Source organism: Acanthopagrus latus, chromosome 24, assembly GCF_904848185.1.
Source record: "Acanthopagrus latus isolate v.2019 chromosome 24, fAcaLat1.1, whole genome shotgun sequence".
NCBI classification, from domain to species: Eukaryota; Metazoa; Chordata; class Actinopteri; order Spariformes; family Sparidae; genus Acanthopagrus; species Acanthopagrus latus.
Genome location: NC_051062.1, coordinates 14,630,166 through 14,648,445, shown reverse-complemented (window position 1 = coordinate 14,648,445; position 18,280 = coordinate 14,630,166). Strand labels below are relative to the sequence as shown.

The 18,280-nt window shown below is 45.6% G+C and overlaps 3 protein-coding genes across 5 annotated transcripts; 1 reads left to right on the top strand and 2 right to left on the bottom strand.

The window, feature by feature from the left end:
- Positions 1–6,861, top strand: LOC119015231 (bifunctional epoxide hydrolase 2-like). 3 transcript variants are annotated; one of them, XM_037091056.1, is made up of 18 exons: positions 224–622; positions 1,251–1,329; positions 1,404–1,566; positions 1,977–2,167; positions 2,244–2,366; positions 2,538–2,609; positions 2,750–2,845; positions 3,369–3,447; positions 4,200–4,234; positions 4,314–4,340; positions 4,490–4,575; positions 4,737–4,848; positions 4,985–5,059; positions 5,176–5,218; positions 5,668–5,770; positions 5,967–6,036; positions 6,179–6,259; positions 6,344–6,861. In XM_037091056.1, the coding sequence occupies exons 1-18, from the start codon at positions 441–443 to the stop codon at positions 6,488–6,490; spliced, it is 1,764 nt and encodes a 587-aa protein (XP_036946951.1). In that variant the 5' UTR covers positions 224–440; the 3' UTR covers positions 6,491–6,861. The 3 variants fall into 3 exon arrangements, 1 of the variants encoding a protein (XP_036946951.1); XR_005073226.1 differs by lacking the exon at positions 6,344–6,861 and having other exon boundaries at positions 1–622; positions 5,941–6,036; positions 6,179–6,258; XR_005073227.1 differs by lacking the exons at positions 5,967–6,036; positions 6,179–6,259; positions 6,344–6,861 and adding an exon at positions 6,127–6,149 and having other exon boundaries at positions 2–622; positions 5,668–5,871.
- Positions 6,862–6,910: 49 nt separating this feature from the next.
- Positions 6,911–10,195, bottom strand: LOC119015281 (phospholipase A and acyltransferase 1-like). The gene is made up of 5 exons (XM_037091133.1): positions 9,740–10,195; positions 8,601–8,730; positions 8,074–8,162; positions 7,841–8,005; positions 6,911–7,575 (listed from the first exon to the last, which is right to left on the bottom strand). Exons 1-5 carry the CDS (start codon positions 9,791–9,793, stop codon positions 7,510–7,512), a joined length of 504 nt encoding a protein of 167 aa, XP_036947028.1. The 5' UTR covers positions 9,794–10,195; the 3' UTR covers positions 6,911–7,509.
- Positions 10,196–10,412: 217 nt separating this feature from the next.
- Positions 10,413–17,812, bottom strand: LOC119015238 (zinc finger protein 513-like). The gene is made up of 7 exons (XM_037091067.1): positions 17,653–17,812; positions 17,157–17,387; positions 15,544–15,666; positions 14,837–14,971; positions 13,954–14,442; positions 13,077–13,270; positions 10,413–12,980 (listed from the first exon to the last, which is right to left on the bottom strand). Exons 2-7 carry the CDS (start codon positions 17,194–17,196, stop codon positions 12,366–12,368), a joined length of 1,596 nt encoding a protein of 531 aa, XP_036946962.1. The 5' UTR covers positions 17,197–17,387; positions 17,653–17,812; the 3' UTR covers positions 10,413–12,365.
- Between the last annotated feature and the right edge of the window lie 468 nt (positions 17,813–18,280).

Here is an 18,280-nt window from a genome sequence, read left to right as displayed (position 1 = left end):
AGATTAAAAGACATGATTATGGTTAAAAATGACATTTTTTTGATAAAAAGTCAGAATTATTAAATAAAGCCAACATTTTTTGATGAAGACATAAAAATTATGACATAAAAAGTCAGAATCATGAGACAAAAAGTCAAAATGTTGAGATTAAAGCCATGATTATGATAAAAGCTCAACATATTAGCAGACTAAAGTTGTAATCTGAGGCCTTGTGTTGTTGTGGAGCTGCAGTGTCTCTGTGTGTTACACTGACTGTAGTTTCACAACAGAGAAACACAGTTCAACATGTGTGTTCAGTAAACCAGCAGAGTCGGGCCTCTGCAGACCGCTGATGTCATCACAGTGGGCGTGTCTCTTTGTGTCTCTGGGTCACGTGTGAGCCTGCAGAGGAAGTGGGAGGGGCTTGTGTCAGTGTGTACACAGGTCAGCCTCTGCTCTGCATGACAGTGTGCAGCAGCAGCACAGAACCAGGACCAGGACCAGGACCGTGCTGGACCACAGAGTCTCACTCACAGGAGATGGATCAGAAGAAAGCCGTCCTCTTCAACTTCTGGGGAGTTGCTGTCTCTTCCAGACCTCATGCTGTTTTCCACAAGTTGGAGCAGTTGCATAACCTGCCGGGGTAAGAAACTGTCACACCACCTCTGCTGTCAAACAGTTCACCTGTCCAGATCAGACAGAGACATTAATCCTCTCAACAACTCTCATGCGTGTGTCAGGAAAATGTAAAAACCTGTGAAATCGTCTGTTCAGACCGGAGAGTTTTCTCAGACTCAACAGGAGTTCATGTTTTGTTCTGTGAAAACGTGATTTGACTTGCAGATGAACTCTGACACACATGCTGAGTTTCAGCCCTGCACTGCTGTTTTCCTCGTTACTAGCTGCAGTGTTAGAATGCAAATGATTGTTTCTGTGTGACAGAGATCAGAGCTCAGCTTGATCACAGCCTGAAGTCTTCAGAAAGTTTAAATTATGTGTTAAAATGTTGTAATAATGTGTTAGAAAGTCACAATTATGAGATAAAAGTCAAACATTTGATATAAAAAGTCAATAAAATTAGATAAACATCGAAATAATAAGATAAAATGTCAAAATAATAAGATATAACATCTTAATTATGAGACACACAGGCCTCTCAGCACACCTGCCGCACCTTGATCTCCCGCCTACACTGATGACGTCACTGAAAGCTGCAGCTCGATGTGATTGTGATGTAACGATCTGGTTCTTTGTCTCTTGGTGGTTTTCAGAGGTTTCCTGTCTAGTGTGGCGTCCCAGCAGGACGGCGCCATGAGCCGGGCGGAGCGCGGCGAGGTGACGCTCTCTCAGGTGAGCGAGCTACAGATGGTTGTTTGGCTCGGCTGCTGTCTTCTGGTCCTGATGGTGAATCTGTGTGTGTGCAGATGATCCCGGCGTTCGAGGCCGAGTGTGTGAAGGAGGCCCAGGTCAGGGCCGTGACTCTGCCGCCTGATTGGTCGGTGGGACCCCTGCTGGAGGAGCTCAGAGAGGCGATGATGGAGGTCCGACCAGCCGTGCTGAAGACGGCTGCCAGTCTGAGACACAGCGGTCTGTATGACAGTGACCCCATCCCCAGAACCAGAATCGCTATAGAAACTGTTCCTGTCGCCAGTAGGTGGCGCTCTGTCGCTCTGAACAGTTACAGTAGTGTCCTGTTTCAGATGTGAGTGTCTTTTACTCTCTCAGGTCTGAAGCTTGCAGATTAAATCTCAGAAATTTGTTAAAGTAGCGTGTCAGAAAATGGCGCCAACATTGGCCACTAAATTAAAAATGGCTGACTTCCTGTTTGGTTTAGCTCCCGGCGCCAAGAGACTTTGTTTCCCGTCTCTAGATGTTACATGTGCCTGCCAGATTTTATACTTCTCAGTGAAATGTGACATGAGGGCTGCACAGATTAAACACTGATTAAATCCTGAACGCACCAGAAGAAGTCTGAGCTGGCGTTCTCCTCCCATCAGGGCTGCTGACGGCCGTGCTGGCCAATCACTGGCTGGATGACCGCGCGGCTGCAGACGGTTCAGCCCACCTTCTCTCTCTGTTGGGCGGCCATTTTGACCTGGTCCTCCAGTCCTGTCGCTCAGGTCACAGGGTCCCCGAGGCGTCCATGTTCAGCCGGGCTCTGCAGCAGCTGGGAGTGACGTCACAGCAGGTAGACGACGCGGTGCGGTACATGTCTCTGCACAGCCTGCACACACAGGTAGAAACACCTGTCCGTCTGGTTTCAGGCTGTGTGGGTGGACGCAGAGGAGGACGGTGTGAAGGCAGCGGAGGCCGCGGGGGTGAAGGCCATCCTGCTGGACGATCTGGACGACGCGCTCAGGAAACTGGCAGACTTGACAGGAGTTCAGGTTCAGACCAGAACAACAAATCACACGTCGACTTTGTGTCTCATAGTTTTGACCTTCATGGGCTTCCATACAGAAGGTCATCCTGCTCGACTGACAGGAAGCTGCTGAGCAGGATGATCTTCTTCATGTTCACACGTCGTCCTCTCTCACTGTGTAAACTCTGTGTTTCAGGCTGCTGCAGCAGAGAGTCCTCCACCCTCCTGCAGACCTGATGCAGTGTCTCATGGCTACGTCACCATCAGGGTAACTGTCACCTGCAGCAGGGTTCTCCACCTGTGGTCTGTTCTGGGCTTTACAGAGGCAAGACGCAGATTAAATCCTGTTTGCTCAACACATTGATGATATTTTGTGTGTGTGTGTGTGTGTGTGTGTGTGTGTGTCAGCCTGGTGTGACGACTCATTATGTTGAAATGGGCTCAGGTCCACCGGTTCTGCTGTGTCACGGCTTCCCTGAGAGCTGGTTCTCCTGGAGGTTCCAGGTAACAAACTCTTCATCTCAAAATCTCAAAATCATTTCAACTTTACATCTCATATTTGAAATAATTGAAGAGTAGAACTGTGTAGTTGAACACAGATTCAGTACGTGTTTATGTATTAATACTAAAGCCATCTGCAGTGTTCAGATCCTTCACTGCAGTAAAAGTACAAATGTAAAAATACTCTGTTATGAGTCAGGGAGATGTTCTCTGTGTACAGAAGTCTGAAAGTATCTGATATTAAATGTACTTAAGGATCAAAAGTAAGTTATGAATATTTGTACATACATATAAGTTGTAAACTGTCAGTCGATGGATGAACAGAGCTGATATTCAGCACTCAGGTTTTCTTTTTTGAATCTGATTTTAGAATCTGCTGCAGTTATCTGCAAATTCACTATTAACTAAAGCTGTAAATTAAATGTAGTGGAGTCGACGTGTAAAGAGGCAGAAAATGGAAACACTTGAGTAAATGATACGTACCTGAAACTGCACTGTGTCCCTGATAAGAAGCTTTTGTTTGCAGATTCCAGCTCTGGCAGCAGCAGGATTCAGGGTGTTGGCTCTGGACATGAAGGGCTACGGAGAGTCCACAGCACCCACAGGTGTGTGTGTGTGTGTGTGTGTGTGTGTGTGTGTGTGTGTGTGTGTGTGTGTGTGTGTGTGTGTCAAGGTTCAACACTAAATACTGTTTGGATAGAAAAGATTGATGATGAAATCAGCTGGTTTGTGGCCGAACACACTGTCAGCCAGGAGCAAACATCTGGACCGGTTCTGACCCACACAGCTCAAACACACAGAGACACACAGGTGCTGCTGAAGGAGGGCGTGTCTCTGCTGCAGGTGGTGAAAACACTCACACCTGGACTCAGGCACAGGCCACGCCCCCTCCTGCTTCACCAGAAAACACTCTCTCCACAAATCTGGCAAACTGCAACAATCTGGTTCCTTCAGGAAACACTGATGAGAAATAAAAGGAAATAACTTGTTGAGACCAAATTCACAAAAGAAAAATATAATAATCCTCCATATTGAACTTATTGAATAGGTGCATTTTTTTCAACCTACACATCAGAAATGATTCGTGCAGATTTTTTTTTTATCAGTTGATAAAATGTGAACATCGCACAGCTACAGATCAGCTGACAGGTGAGAATATTAAATCTGTTGGTTCAGATGTTATTTGAGACGTGACGACACACGAACACAACGCTGATGTCACGATGGATGAATGAATGAGCAACGTGAGAGTGTTTTATTGTGACAGGGTGTCTGTAGGGAGTCTGCAGGTGTGTGTCGCCCTCTGCTGGACACTGAGTGTGTTCACCTCTCTGACTGTCACTGTTGTGTCTGACAGACATCGAGGAGTATTCTCAGCAGCAGCTGTGTCAGGTACGTCTGATCACACACACATCAGCTCTTCAGACTGGGTTTCAGCTCCGTCAACAAACTGTTTTCTCTTTGTTTCCAGGATTTAATCACGTTCATGGACAGAATGGTGAGCCACACACACACACACACACACACACACACACACACACACACACACACACACACACACACACACACACACACACACACACACACACACACACACACTCCCCTCTGCAGTGACAGATACATGAGCTGACCTCTTCTCTTGTCCAGTCCATCCCCCAGGTCACCCTCATCGGTCATGACTGGGGCGGTGCTCTGGTTTGGAACATGGCTCAGTTCTACCCCGAGAGAGTCAGGTGGACACACACACACACACACACACACACACACACACACACACACACACACACACACACACACACACACACACACACACACACACACACACACACACTCAGCGACACCTCCCAGAGACTTTAAACTGGACTGAGATGTGTGTTTGTGTGTTGTTATGAAGGGCGGTGGCGTCTCTGAACACTCCTCTGTTCCCCGTCGACCGGTCTGTTTCTCCTGCAGACAAACTGAAGAATATGCCCATATTTGACTACCAGATCTACTTCCAAAAGCCTGTAAGTCTGCCTGCAGCGTGCTAACACAACACAGACGGGCCTTTATAAGTCCAGGCAGTCCAGTGGGAAACTGAATGCACCTGAACGCACCTGACAACACCTTTCAGAAGTCTTGTTTCTCTTGTTGCTGCTGCAGGGTGTCGCCGAGGCCGAGCTGGAGAAAGACCTGGAGAGGACGTTCAAGATTTTCTTTTTCAGCAGCGCTGAAGCAGTGAGGAAACACACACACACACACACTTAACATGACACGCAGTAACACACCTGTGGAGGTAGAAGTATCACCTAATGCCATAATGATACTGATCACGTTTGTGTGTCTTCTCCTAGTCGAAGCGTCCTCCGATCAGCACTGCAGGAGTCTGTGCTCGAGGTAACAGTCACAGTCTGTGTGTGTTACAGCAGGTCTGTGTGTGTTACAGCAGGTCTGTGTGTGTTACAGGAGGTCTGTGTGTGTTACAGGTGGTCTGTGTGTGTTACAGCTGGTCTGTGTGTGTTACAGGTGGTCTGTGTGTGTTACAGGAGGTCTGTGTGTGTTACAGGAGGTCTGTGTGTGTTACAGCAGGTCTGTGTGTGTTACAGGAGGTCTGTGTGTGTTACAGGAGGTCTGTGTGTGTTACAGGAGGTCTGTGTGTGTTACAGCAGGTCTGTGTGTGTTACAGGTGGTCTGTGTGTGTTACAGCAGGTCTGTGTGTGTTACAGCTGGTCTGTGTGTGTTACAGCAGGTCTGTGTGTGTTACAGCAGGTCTGTGTGTGTTACAGGTGGTCTGTGTGTGTTACAGGTGGTCTGTGTGTGTTACAGGTGGTCTGTGTGTGTTACAGGTGGTCTGTTAGTGGGTCAGCCGGATGAGGTTCCCCGCAGCTCCATGCTGACGGAGGCCGACCTGCAGTACTACGTCAGTCAGTACAGAGATCGAGGCTTCAGGTGAGCACATTTACTCACCTACTGAACGTCAGTATTTCCAGTCCTGCTCTGTCTTGTTTGTGCTCCTCTTCCTGTATCAGGCAGTGGGGTTGGGATGGAGTATTTATACCACAACTTAACATATGGCCTCTGTACCAATACGATTTATTGATCACCCTCCTGTGGGTCAGTCATCGTCTCCTGCTTGGTGTCACAGGAGGCCGTTGAACTGGTACCGTAACGGAGACGTGGACTGGAGGTGGATGTGTTCTCGTCCCACTGCAAAGGTCTGTGACAGAAAACCTCACGAGAGAAGAAACCTGGAATTCACTAAAACATCCTGGAAAACAAGGAGCTGTCCTGGAAAAATGTTTTTCATTGTGTGTGTGTGTGTGTGTGTGTGTGTGTGTGTGTGTGTGTGTGTGTCAGCTGCTGATGCCTGCACTGATGGTGACGGCAGGTAAAGACCAGGTGCTGCTGCCGGCCTTGTCCAAAGGAATGGAGAAGATGGTGAGGAAGCCAGCGGTGACGTGATCGATCGATCAATACAGGTGATCGGAAAACAAATCTGATGTGACTGTTTGTCGATCGCAGATCCCGAACCTGATCAGAGGACACATCGAGGAGTGTGGACACTGGACTCAGATGGAGAGACCAGAGGAGACAAACAAGATCCTGATATCATGGCTGAAAGACACTCACAAGAAGGAGGGAGGAGTTAGTGTGTCCCCCAAACTGTGAGGGAGGAAGGAAGGAATGAGGAGAGGGAGTGAGGAAGGAAGGAAGTGAGGGAGGACAGGGTATATACAGAAATTCTTAAGTTGAATTTAACACCTTTTAATACCTTCACAATATTTTTTAATACCAACACGACTTGGAGCTGCAACTGTAGTGACAGCGTTTGGGGGTCACTAATTATAGAGTAACAGATTACTGTCATTTTGTTACTTAACCTCCTGAGTGAATAAGTGTAGTAATGCTTCTAATTCAAATGAAGTACCTGTACAGGTTATTACTGGATACTTTGTTGCCTCAGTAAAATCACTGAGCTATAAGGAACTGAAGAGACGACCTGATGAAGCAGAATTAAAAAGTTCATCTTGTGTCAAAAACTGAAACGTCTGGATTATTTTTGCGTCATCACACCAAAGACTCAAACACTGAACGTTTCAAATAACTTTATTTATAAAGTGAAGATCTGACAAAGATCTGTTGGTTCATTTAAGTTAAAGCAACAAAACAAATCAGAAAATCCAGATAGCGAGATGATAAATGATGAACAAAAATGTTTTAACATTAAACATGAAAACTGAAATAAATGAAACCAGCAGGAGTTAATCTGGAAACCTTTTGATAAAAGATTTATAAAGACTGATTTCTTTTGTAAAATTAATCAGATATTAAGTAGTTACTGGCCTGCGTTGTTGTTTGAATCCCCTGATTTAAATAATTAGCATAGGTGCTAACAATGTGCAGCTTGTATTCCATTTTTGCAGTACATGAAATTTGAGATTACAAACATTTATATAATAATAATAATAATAATAATAATAATAATAATAATAATAATAATAATAATGTGTTTGTGTCTAATCTGTTGGTCCAAATACAACATTTTTATCCAAACTTTTTTTGTGATCTAACAACTTTATTTTTCGAATGATTATCATATTTGACAGCTCTCCGTCAGAAGAGAGCGCACCAGGAGGAGCGACGTCGCCCTCCAGTGGCTGAGACGAGAACTGAACATTAAGTAGTTTTTACAGTTTTTTCTCTTCAAACAGCTTCTTCCAGGCCGGCATGATGTGCTCATAAATCTTGTCTATCTGTAACACACAGATTATCATCACATTATTAAATATGTGAGAATGTTTGTCATTTATATATAAACTGAGGAGAAGTGGGCCGAGCACAGATCCAGGTGGAACTTACGTCAATCAAAAAGGTTTAAAAAGCTCTCGTTTGATTTGCTGTTGCTCAGGTTTTACGTGGAAATGTTAAGCTGGAGACTTGGTTTAAAACAACTGAAGAAACTGATTTCAACAAGAAAACGAGTTGATATCAGTGAAACAACATCGTCTGTCGACTGACCTGTTCAGATTTCTTGACTCCGTATCTGAAGAGCGTCGCCTGGTGCTCGCTGTTGTGAAACAGGATGTCGAACGTCACCTCGCGGCCCATCATGTCGTCGATCGACTGCTTCACCACGTTGTGGAAGTCTCTGGCGGGGTGCACCTCGTCAAACATGTTGTTGACCTGCGACACTTCAGTCAGTGTGTTTCTGTGACAGTCATTCACAATTCGATCACATTTCTCTGAGTTACCTTGTACTTTGTCCCCAGCATCTCCAGGGGATCCAGTTTGACCTCTGACCTCAGAGCTCGACCGTACAGCAGCAGCTTGGTGTCTGAATCTGACAAACAAACACACAACAAGTGTTCAACATTGTGTTTGATAATGGAGACTGCTGGAAAAGACGATCAAGCAGTTTGTGTTCGAGTGTTTTTAAAAAAAAAAAGCGAAAAAATGTAGTAAGAATATTTTAGTTTCTACAGAAGAACACAGAAAATTCTGCTTGATTTTAGAAGAAATTAACAAAAAGATTCAATATTTTACTGGAATTGAATTTTACACATTTTAAAACGGAAATAAAACTTGGAAGTAAGAAACAAAAGTGACTTAATGACTTATTTGCCTCCTTCCTGCTGCAGTATTATGATATTAAGTTTCATCCCACAGGCTTTAACATCTTCACTATGCAGAACAACAAACTGTTCATCAACCGTTGAAGTCACATTGAATTTGTTTCTAAAATACAGAATATCAGGATCACTGGAGGTGAAACACCGACCTCGGCAGGTCAGGTGAGCGACGTAGGGAACGCCGTCTCTCTCTCCGTAGTAGATGGCGAAATGAGAGAAGAACTTGTTCCTGGGATACTCCACGATGTCTCCCGGGAACAACTTGGGGTGGGAATTTTTCTGCAGAGACACGAAGAGATCGTCGAGTAACGAGGCAGGACGTGAGCTCGAAGGTGCTGCTTTAGATTTAACCACAAGAAAAACCTGAAGACATCTGAGCAGGAAGCCACAACATGGAGGCGTCACATCAGCTTTAAACAGGCCCTGGTATTTCTTTTATTCTTAAAGTTGACATCTGCTTTAATTACTTGTATACTGCTGTGAAACATGGAAAAAAAACAAAACTAGCAAGAGAGATTATGTTGAATAAATCCACAAAGACATTATGAACATTTGAAGTTTGTGCTGAACATCCAGCAGGACCTGAGGAAACTCGGCAGCATGATTTCATTTAAACAGTTGTTGCTGGAAGTTTACAGTCATTAAATTAATAACAGGAAGTCTTTTTATGGCCGTGCCACGTCAAACAGAGATGCACCAATTTGCTTTTCAATCACCAGTTTTAAAGACAAAGCTCCTCTGGGTCACTACACTGAGATCCAAACACTCGGGGCCACATCATCATGTCATCATCTCATCTGTGATCATTCTTTGTTCATATTCGGTTTTATTTGTTCTCTCGACATCATCGAAACGAAGACTTGCCCTCGATGATTTTTTAAGATTCAAATAAAGTTCGACACACTCTCCACTACGCTGCTGCTCGCTGACGGGATGTTTTGTTGATGTTACACACAAGCGACCACATGAAGCGCATCGTTACCTGAGAAAACTCGTTGATTTCTGTGGTTTTTTGAAGAAAAACTGCCGAAATGTTCCAGACAGACGTTGTCTTAACAAGTCACTGTTGTTTTAAATTGTTTTGTAGCAGCTAAAACCAAAAACTTGAGTGAATTAGGCAGCAATGCTTCACATCCTCGTTCCTGAAGTGTTCGATGTCTCTCTGATTAATTTCAGCGCTGAGACGACGATGGAAACTTGTTTTGATTGATGGTTTATGTTCGGATGGTTCACTGATCATCAGCAACAAAGTGAAGATAAACGCTGAAACAAAGTGTGTCGTACTCACCAGGCCCATGGGTTCAACGTCTTCACGGCTGCTCTCTTCACTCACTTGTGACATTAAATCCTCAACACACACACAGGAACCTCATCTGCTTTACATACCGCCTGCACTGAGGTGATATTCTCAAGTGCATCAGTCTGTCACAGTCACACAACACTGACCTCGGCCTCCCCATCGCCCTCCATCACACTTACACACCATCAGCACTCGTGTCTTTGTGTTTTTGTGTGTGTTGTTGTGCGTCTTAGCTTCACGTCAGGTGTGTTTTTGTGGGTCGGGGGGATTCTTAGGGACATTTCAGTTTGTTTTCTGAGCCTCGTGTCTCCCTCGGTGACTTCTGGGTGTGTGAAGCAGGTGTTTCCTAAACACAGAGTGTAAAAAGAGGAAGTGGATTAAATTCAGCTTCGATCTGACTCGTTTTATTCAGAGAGGAGAAGGCGCCGAGAAACAACAAACCTGGCAACCTCACCGCAACCACAACGCACACTGACACGCTTCTCAACAGGAGAAAATAAGTGTGGTGTGTCAGCTTCTCACGATCGAATGTTTCTTCAAAGACGACCTCTTTGAAGAAACATTCGATCGTGAGAAGCTAGCTGCTTCCCCCTGCTTCCACTCTTTATGCTAAGCTAAGCTAACAACATCCTATCATATCAGAAATTTCACAGAAACAGTGTTGAATTTTACTGACTTTAATGTGACAAATCCCTCAAGCCAGTTCACACATTCACATATTCCACCATAGTTCAACCACAGCCTGAGAAATTCACAGTTCTGACATCTAGATCTTCTGTCACTGAACGCTGGATTCACTGCTACTTGATTTGAGAGCTTATTAAAAACACACAAGTGAGAATCATAATGTCTGAAAGACTATCAGAGCTTCTCGTTTAATCTGACGTCTCACTCGACTAAAACAAGCTGAAAGAAACACCACGTGTCTCAGTGTTGGATGGAAAATGTCACGATTTAATAAAATTAGAGTTCTTCCATAACTCAGTTCTTTCTGTTTCTTCCCTGATTGGCTGACATCTGAGAGGTAAAGGCAGACTTTCACAACATCCGGCCTTAAACAAGAGAAACAAGCTGGAACATAAAAATCTCCTTGTCTGGGATAAACGTCTTTGAATTTCAGGATACGGATTTAAAACATTCTGTTAACAAGAGCGACAAAAGAAGACGTGAAATCTGTCGAGCGGGGCTCCTGTGCATTCCCAATTCAAAACCCCCTTTAAGAATGTCACGCTTTAATGACACTGAGCACTCATTTCTCAGTCTGACATTTTCATTTCCAGTCATTGTGTTGATTTAAATCATCAGGAGTGCAGCTACACAGTTCTGTAGCCTCGCAGGAAAATGTCGTCCACACCAACAACGATGACTGACAACAACTAGAAACATGTTTGAGAGACTCGTGTGGACGGCAGAGATCTCAACCGATCAAACTCCATCAGGACTTACAGGAACATCGTTAGACTGATTTCAGGGAAATCTTTCTACTAAATAAATCTGCAGGAGAGCTTATTTTATCAGTTATCGTTATTAAAGCTAACTGATGAAGTAGACGCTTCATCGATGGTCTACTGTAAATAACTCAGTCTTGTTTCTTTAGACGACATATTTAAGGCTTGCATGACTTATAATAAATTGCAAGTTACATATAACAAACATGATGTGGATTTTTGAAATCTGTTTTGTCTTTACTGACGTCCTCTTAGACCACCACGAGAATAACTGGAGCCGACTCCAGCAAAAGTTTAGTTTTTGGTGTGGGTTAGGGTTAGCGCCGCAGAAATGAGTCCTTAAGCACAGATTTATTATTTTTTTTAAATCAACATTTTTGCACTTCTGGTTCTCTCGCCTCGAAGTTAAAAGGTTTCTCTGCCGTCTGGAATAATGCCTCAGGTTTACACAAGCTTAAGAGATTTTCACATTTTGTTCTTCAACACAAATTTCTCCCCACTTGTGAACTGTGCAGTGTTAGCGTGGGTTAATAAACAGTTAGCGAATGCTAACAAGTGTCTCAGTGAGACGACAGATGTTGTCGGGGACATTAAACGCATCACAGCGAACACAGAGACTCGTCCACTGACTGGTTCCTCTCAAACCTGTAAACTGATCAGTGGAAACAATCAGAGCTGTGAGACTGAAGCTGCACAGGAGCCTCGCTGACAAACCACATGAGTCCAGGATCAAACCAGCGCCCAGACTGTAAAGCTTGTGAGATGATGATGATTAAAGAAAGAAAAAAAAGAAACCATCCACATTTACAAAATATAGATCATCTGTAGAGCAAAAATAAACATTTAAATTCATCAGGTTCTGATCGGCTTCATGACGCACGCAGTTAGAAAAGTCACATTCTGACTGAGATCAGCACATCTGAGGCTGTCGACTAAAGACACGTGTGTGTGTGTGATGTGTGTGAAGTAGACACACACACACCACACGCACACACAGACACATTAATGCCCCGTGATAAAGTCAGTGCAGCGTTACAGTCGTTCAGTCTGTCGAAGGCACCTGAGTCGAGCTCCAACCTGAGCTGGAGGTTCACCAGTGTATACCACACACACACACACACACACACACACACACACTCTCTCTCGCACACACACACACACAGTCTCTAGCTGTGCTCCTGGCCCTGGTCCTGGCTCTCCTGAGGGTCTCGGCCCCAGCTCAGGCCGTTGATGGGGGCGTGTTTGTCCCAGCTGTCTGTGTTGTGTCCGTGTTTCCTCTGGTGGCGTTTGTAGTTGTCCCAGTGACCCGTGGTGTAGTCGCACTCGGCGCAGGCGTACGGCTTCTCGCCCGTGTGTCGCAGCATGTGCCTCTTCAGGTTCATGCTCTGGTTGCAGGAGTAGCTGCACACGCCGCAGTGGAACGGCTTGGCGCCCGAGTGGATGCGCTCGTGCCGCCGAAGGTTGGCGAGGTTTCCGCAGGCGTAGCTGCAGGACGGGCACTGATAAGGCTTCTCGCCCGTGTGCACGCGCAGGTGGCGCTTGAGGTTGTCGAGGTGCGAGGAGGTGTAGGGGCAGTGCGGGCAGCGGTGGGGTTTCTCCTCGGAGTGGGTGTGGGCGTGGCGGGCCAGGTGGTTGGGGTAGTGGGACAGGAAGGGGCAGTGAGGGCAGCGGTACAGCTTCTTGCCACGCTGGCCTCGCCGGGATCCACGAGACGCGGTCGGGCTGCAGGGAGGCCCGGGTCCGTCTTTGGACAGCAGGTCCAACGAGCAGCGACGACACACCTGAAGATTCAGACAGAGGACGTCAGTGATTGAGCCCGACATCTCTTTTCTACGTGCGATGACACAGATTAAAATCCGGAGTTCAGGGAGACGTACCTGTCCTCCGTCTCCCTCCACGTCCCCCTCGGCCTTCTCCCCTTCCAGGTCGGCCTCCTCCAGGGTGAGGCCGCACAGCCGGCAGCACAGGGGGAAGAGGAGGACGGGCAGCGGGGCGGACGGAGACCCGAGACCTCCCAACGTCTGGAGGTAGCCCGAGTCCTGGGACACTCGTAGGGTCAGGTCGGACATGACTGCAGGAGGAAGACACAACGTTGACAATGTGTTTTCTTCAAATTAAATTCAATCTGATCTCTCAAACTCTACTTTGCATTTTCTTTTGTTTAACCCTGGAGAGCGTTAGACACCCCATGAAGAGCAGTCCCAGAAGTGACGCGCTGCAGGTTTATACAGATGATAAGAAACTTATCTCGCAGCTCCAACTTCCTCTTTTTATTTACAAATTAACTTTAAATAAACAAAAATCTCTTCTGGTTCTGTCTGACTTCCTCGCTGACTGATACCTTGTTTGTGAATCCGTTTGAGTCTCGTTTCACTCACTTATTCTCGATAATTACGATGTAAATCATCAGGATTTCATTTGAAGACGCAGCTGGATTTGTTTCAGCTCTGTAAGCACTCGACCAGAGAGAACGTCTCTTCCTCATTTTCAACTTCATGGTTCCTCTTTTCTGCTCAGCGCTTCCAAAAATAACATTTTCCCCTGTGGGCTCCTAAAAGGAATGAATAACCCCGAGGACTCAAGCATAGTTACATTCCCGCTCAGAGATCTTTTTATTTATGTTCATGCTGCATTTCCACATCCTGCTCTTTTGCTTTTGAACACATCTGAGTTCACCAGAACTTAATGTAGAACGCTCGCTTTCCTTCTGTGCTGTTGTGTAGCTGTATGAATAAATCTTGTACGATTTTTTACCTTCTTCAGCTTCAGCGTTCTTTTTCCGCCGCCCTCGTCGCTTCTCCTTCTCCCTCCTCTGCGGTCTCTCCTGCGTGTGCATGCGCTGGTGTCGCCGCAGGTTTCCCAGCGAGCTGCAGGCGTAGCTGCACTGGTGGCAGCGGTACGGCTTCTCCCCGGTGTGGGTGCGGGCGTGGCGCTGCAGGTTGACGAGCTGGGCCGAGGCGTAGGGGCAGACGGGGCAGCGGTACGGCTTCTGGCCGTCGTGGGTCCTCATGTGGCGCTTCAGGTGGTTGGAGTAGCGCGAGGTGAAGGCGCACAGCGAGCAGGAGTACAGTTTAGCCGGGAGGTCGCCGGTTCCGTCCGCCTTGCTTCTAGGCTTCGTGTCGGAGTCGCTGCCGATGGATCCGTCGGCCGGGTTCGACCCGTTCAGCTGAGAGGAGGCTTCGTGCTGGAGGCCGTCCTCACAGGTCTGACAATAAAGCTCCGCCCCCAGGTCGAGGCCCACACCTGGAACACAGGAAGTCACACGTCAGTGTCATTAATACTTTAAATCTCAGTGGATCCCAAAATGATCAACACAAGCACAAAACATGTCAGGACTCGGGTTTTGTAATATTTACTGTATTACTGAATATTTAAAGAGTCGTGTGAAGCCGTTAACCACATTCTGCATTCAACAAATCTTATTTTAACATTGTGATGATTGTGACCATCACAGGCGTATTCTTATTTTAGAAACCAAATATTAAAACATAACAAGAAACAAACAACAGCAGGCAGAGGTAAAACTTCTGCACCCCGACCTTTCAACAAACTCTGACAGCATATCAATAAGTAACAACTCAGTGTCACACAATAAATAACAATAAAGAGTCAAAATGACAAATGGCGAAGCAGTTACCCAGGTCGAAGCCCGCCCCCAGAGGTGTGTCTCCCAGGAGCTGACCACACCCTCGACAGGAGAGGAAGGCGGGGAAGGTGGAGTCTGATGGTGCTGACGGGTCGTCCTCCACGCTCAGAGAGAAGACCGTCATACCTGCAGGAGAACAGACAGAGGAAAGTCTTCAGTGTTCTTCTTCTCATCAACACTTTCACTGTGTGTTTGGATCTCATCAGTAAGACTTTTCTTGCTGGTATTTCCTCTTTGAACCCGTCTTATGCAACCCCCCCATGTAAAGCCAACAACAAACACCTCATCATCTATCAATTATCATCATAACTTCCCAAAATGACGTGTTTAAATATCTTCTTTTGTCCAACCAAAACTCAAAGACTCTACATTTACTCTCATAAATCACGAAGAAAAGCAGCAAATCTTCATATCTAAGAAGCCGAAGCAGAAAATGTCAACAATCCACTGTGTTTGTGGTGCGTTCAGGAACAGCTGGGACAAATCCTACTGACTCTACCTTTAACTTTGATAGTCTCTGAATTTATATTTACATGTGAGAGCCTGTACTCTATTACTTTACTGGAGTAAAGAAGCTGAATCAGTACTTCTACTTTTACCAAGTATCTGAACTTTTATCAGTTTTATCTTTACACATCATGACACAATGCTTTTATTGTGTGTGTGTGTGTGTGTGTGTGTGTGTGTGTGAGACTGACCGGCCTCTCTCTCCAGTCCCATGATCTCAGAGTCTCCAAACTCCAGCTCTCCGCTCAGCAGGAAGTCGCTCTCCAGAACGAGGCAGCCGGGCTCACACACCACCGCCCCGTCCTCCGACTCCACTGCACAAACACACACAAACACACAAACACTTACTGTGATTAATTGTGAACAAACAAATCAATATACACGTCTAAACACGACAGACACGCAACATTTATTTTATTTCCTTGTAAAGTAGAGGGAGTTCTGAAAGAATTATCTTCTTGTCTGTAGCAACAAATAATTGAGATCTGTGCTGAGCAAAAGTAAAAGAAGAAGATGGACGGGAGAGGAGGAGGCGGAGAGGAAGCGAGAGAGTGAAGTGAGCAGAGGACGAGCAAAGGAAACCAGTGAGGATGAGATAAGTGCAGGGGAGGAAGAAGAGTCGAAGGCTGAGTCAGGAAAAGGAAGAGGAGTGAAGGAAGAGAAACGCAGCCAGAGGACGTGACACTTTCATCAACTTCGATGGCTGTTTGTGCAGCGAACGCACTTGTATCCACTCAGGCTTCATCGAAAGCTCTTTACTGACACAAAGATGCAGAATCGGTGATATCGAAGGATGAAAAACACCTCCAGATACAGAATCTGTCAAGGCTCATATGTCACATTCTCTGTTATTATGTCACATTTTGACTTTTGTACTGTCTTTGGTGCTGATCTTTCTCTCGGACTGCACCGTCGTGACACAGTTAATATTAAAAATGTCTGTAATCATTCCTGTCACGTCCACAGCTGCATGTCAGAAGGTTGAAGAGCGTCTGAAGAAACAACTGTGAGCTGCATCGGACAGTTCTGTGATTGATGAGCTGTGTAGAGGAGTGAAGATGGGCTAGGGTTAATATTCAAACTCTTCGTTCATTCACACACATTCTTCTGCTATTTAAAGCTGAATGTGTTTTGAAGAAAGACCGTCTGAAAATGTGCGCGATGATTCACCACGTCTGTAATGACACACTCTGAGCCGAGCGAGTAAAGAGGCTGCTTCCTGATCACTTTTCCTCCTTGCAGCGTGAATGTCTTTGAATCCTGCAGTCACGTGTCGGGCCCTGTGAAAACCTGACGTGTCGTGACTTACAGGAGCAACCTCGTGTTTGTTTCAGCCGCTGTCGAGACTCTTTACTTTTAACGGGCGTCTCTGTTGGACAGAAGTTCTCCAGGACGTTTCAGAAAACGAGATGAGATGTTTAGACGAAGGGAATGAGAGAAAAGGTCAAACAGGAAGCGAGGGGGGGAGGAGAAAAACGGGAAGAAGAGGAGGGAGTGCAGGGAGGTCAGGTACAGGCCAACGAAGAGGAAGCAGAGACAGGAAGCAGAGAGGAGGAAGAGAGGAAGTGAACACTCAGGATGAGATAACAAACATGTCTCCAGCAGTCTTCCTCTCTCACAGACAATGAGGAAGAGACTGAGCCTGGTGAAGACAACTTGTTAAAGCAGCTTTTAAACCTAAAACAGGTCATTTAAAGTGTTTTCACATGAACAGTGACAAACAAAGAAGTATTTCCTGAAGCTGAGCTGCTGATGACAGATCAGTGAAGCTCGTTAACCTCTGGAGGAAGGCAGTCAAACTCACATTTCACCGGCTGAGGGTTGGATTGTTTCCTCCGCGGCATCTTCGCCCCTCGTCCCCGCGGATCCTGCTCTGTTTGCGGGGCGACACCGCACACACAGTGGGCTCAAGTCCGTCCGACCGAGCGTCCGTCAGCCAGCCAGGCAGCCAGCTAACTGCATGTCATCATCATCACCTCCTTCCTCTTCCTCTTCCTCCAACGGACAGCAGCGGCGGCAGTGTCATCACGAGCAGCTGATTAACACAGTTTAATTAATTAAAATCAACCCGCTTCACACAAACACGCACGTAGTGACAGTTTAAAACACACACCTGCCACTTTAAAGTTAGCTAACACTGCGCGAGTCGTTCTTTGTTATTGTTCCGCAGTAAATAGACGGAGCCATCTTGTTAGCCACCTAGCTAGCTGCTCAACTTCGGCGTGACAAATTAATCCGTTTAAACTACAAACTGTGGATGAAACCTTCGTGTGTTCGCGTCCCGCCGCTCGTCGACCTACCTGCGACACATCCACAGGTATAAAGCCGTCGACACAACGTCGCTGAGTGTGTGAGAACGAGTCTTTTGTTGCTGAGCGCACACACACCGCTGCTGGCTCAGGCTCGCCGGGTCCGGGCTCCGGGTGACGTCACTGACAGGCGCAGAGGGTTGTGGGGATTGTAGTCCTTTGTTTGTTTACGTTTCTCTCTTCCTGTTTTTACTTTTAATCACGGTTTGATGAAGAGAAGCGACTGACTTGAATGATATCAGAAAAAAATACTTGTAGTCCTTATTTTCTAAACGGAGTTTGCTTTTTAAGTTTTATAGTTGTTTGTTTTTTTAAATTAATAGTTGTATTATTATTATTAAAATGAATCATTTTCAGTTTATCATTTTGATTGAAGAGAATTTTATGACTTAAGCATTATATTGTAAAAAAGATTTGTAGTCCTTATTGTTTAAATGTAGTTTTTTTCTTGTATTTTCGGGTTGTTTATTTAAAAATGTATATTTGTTTTACTTTTAAAATGAATCATTGTCATTGTATAAAGTTGATTGACGTTCCGTGGATCTGGGTGATGTCACTGACACAGAGGATTGTGGAAGTTTTTGTCCTTTTTTTTGTTATGTTTATGTTGTTTGTCTTT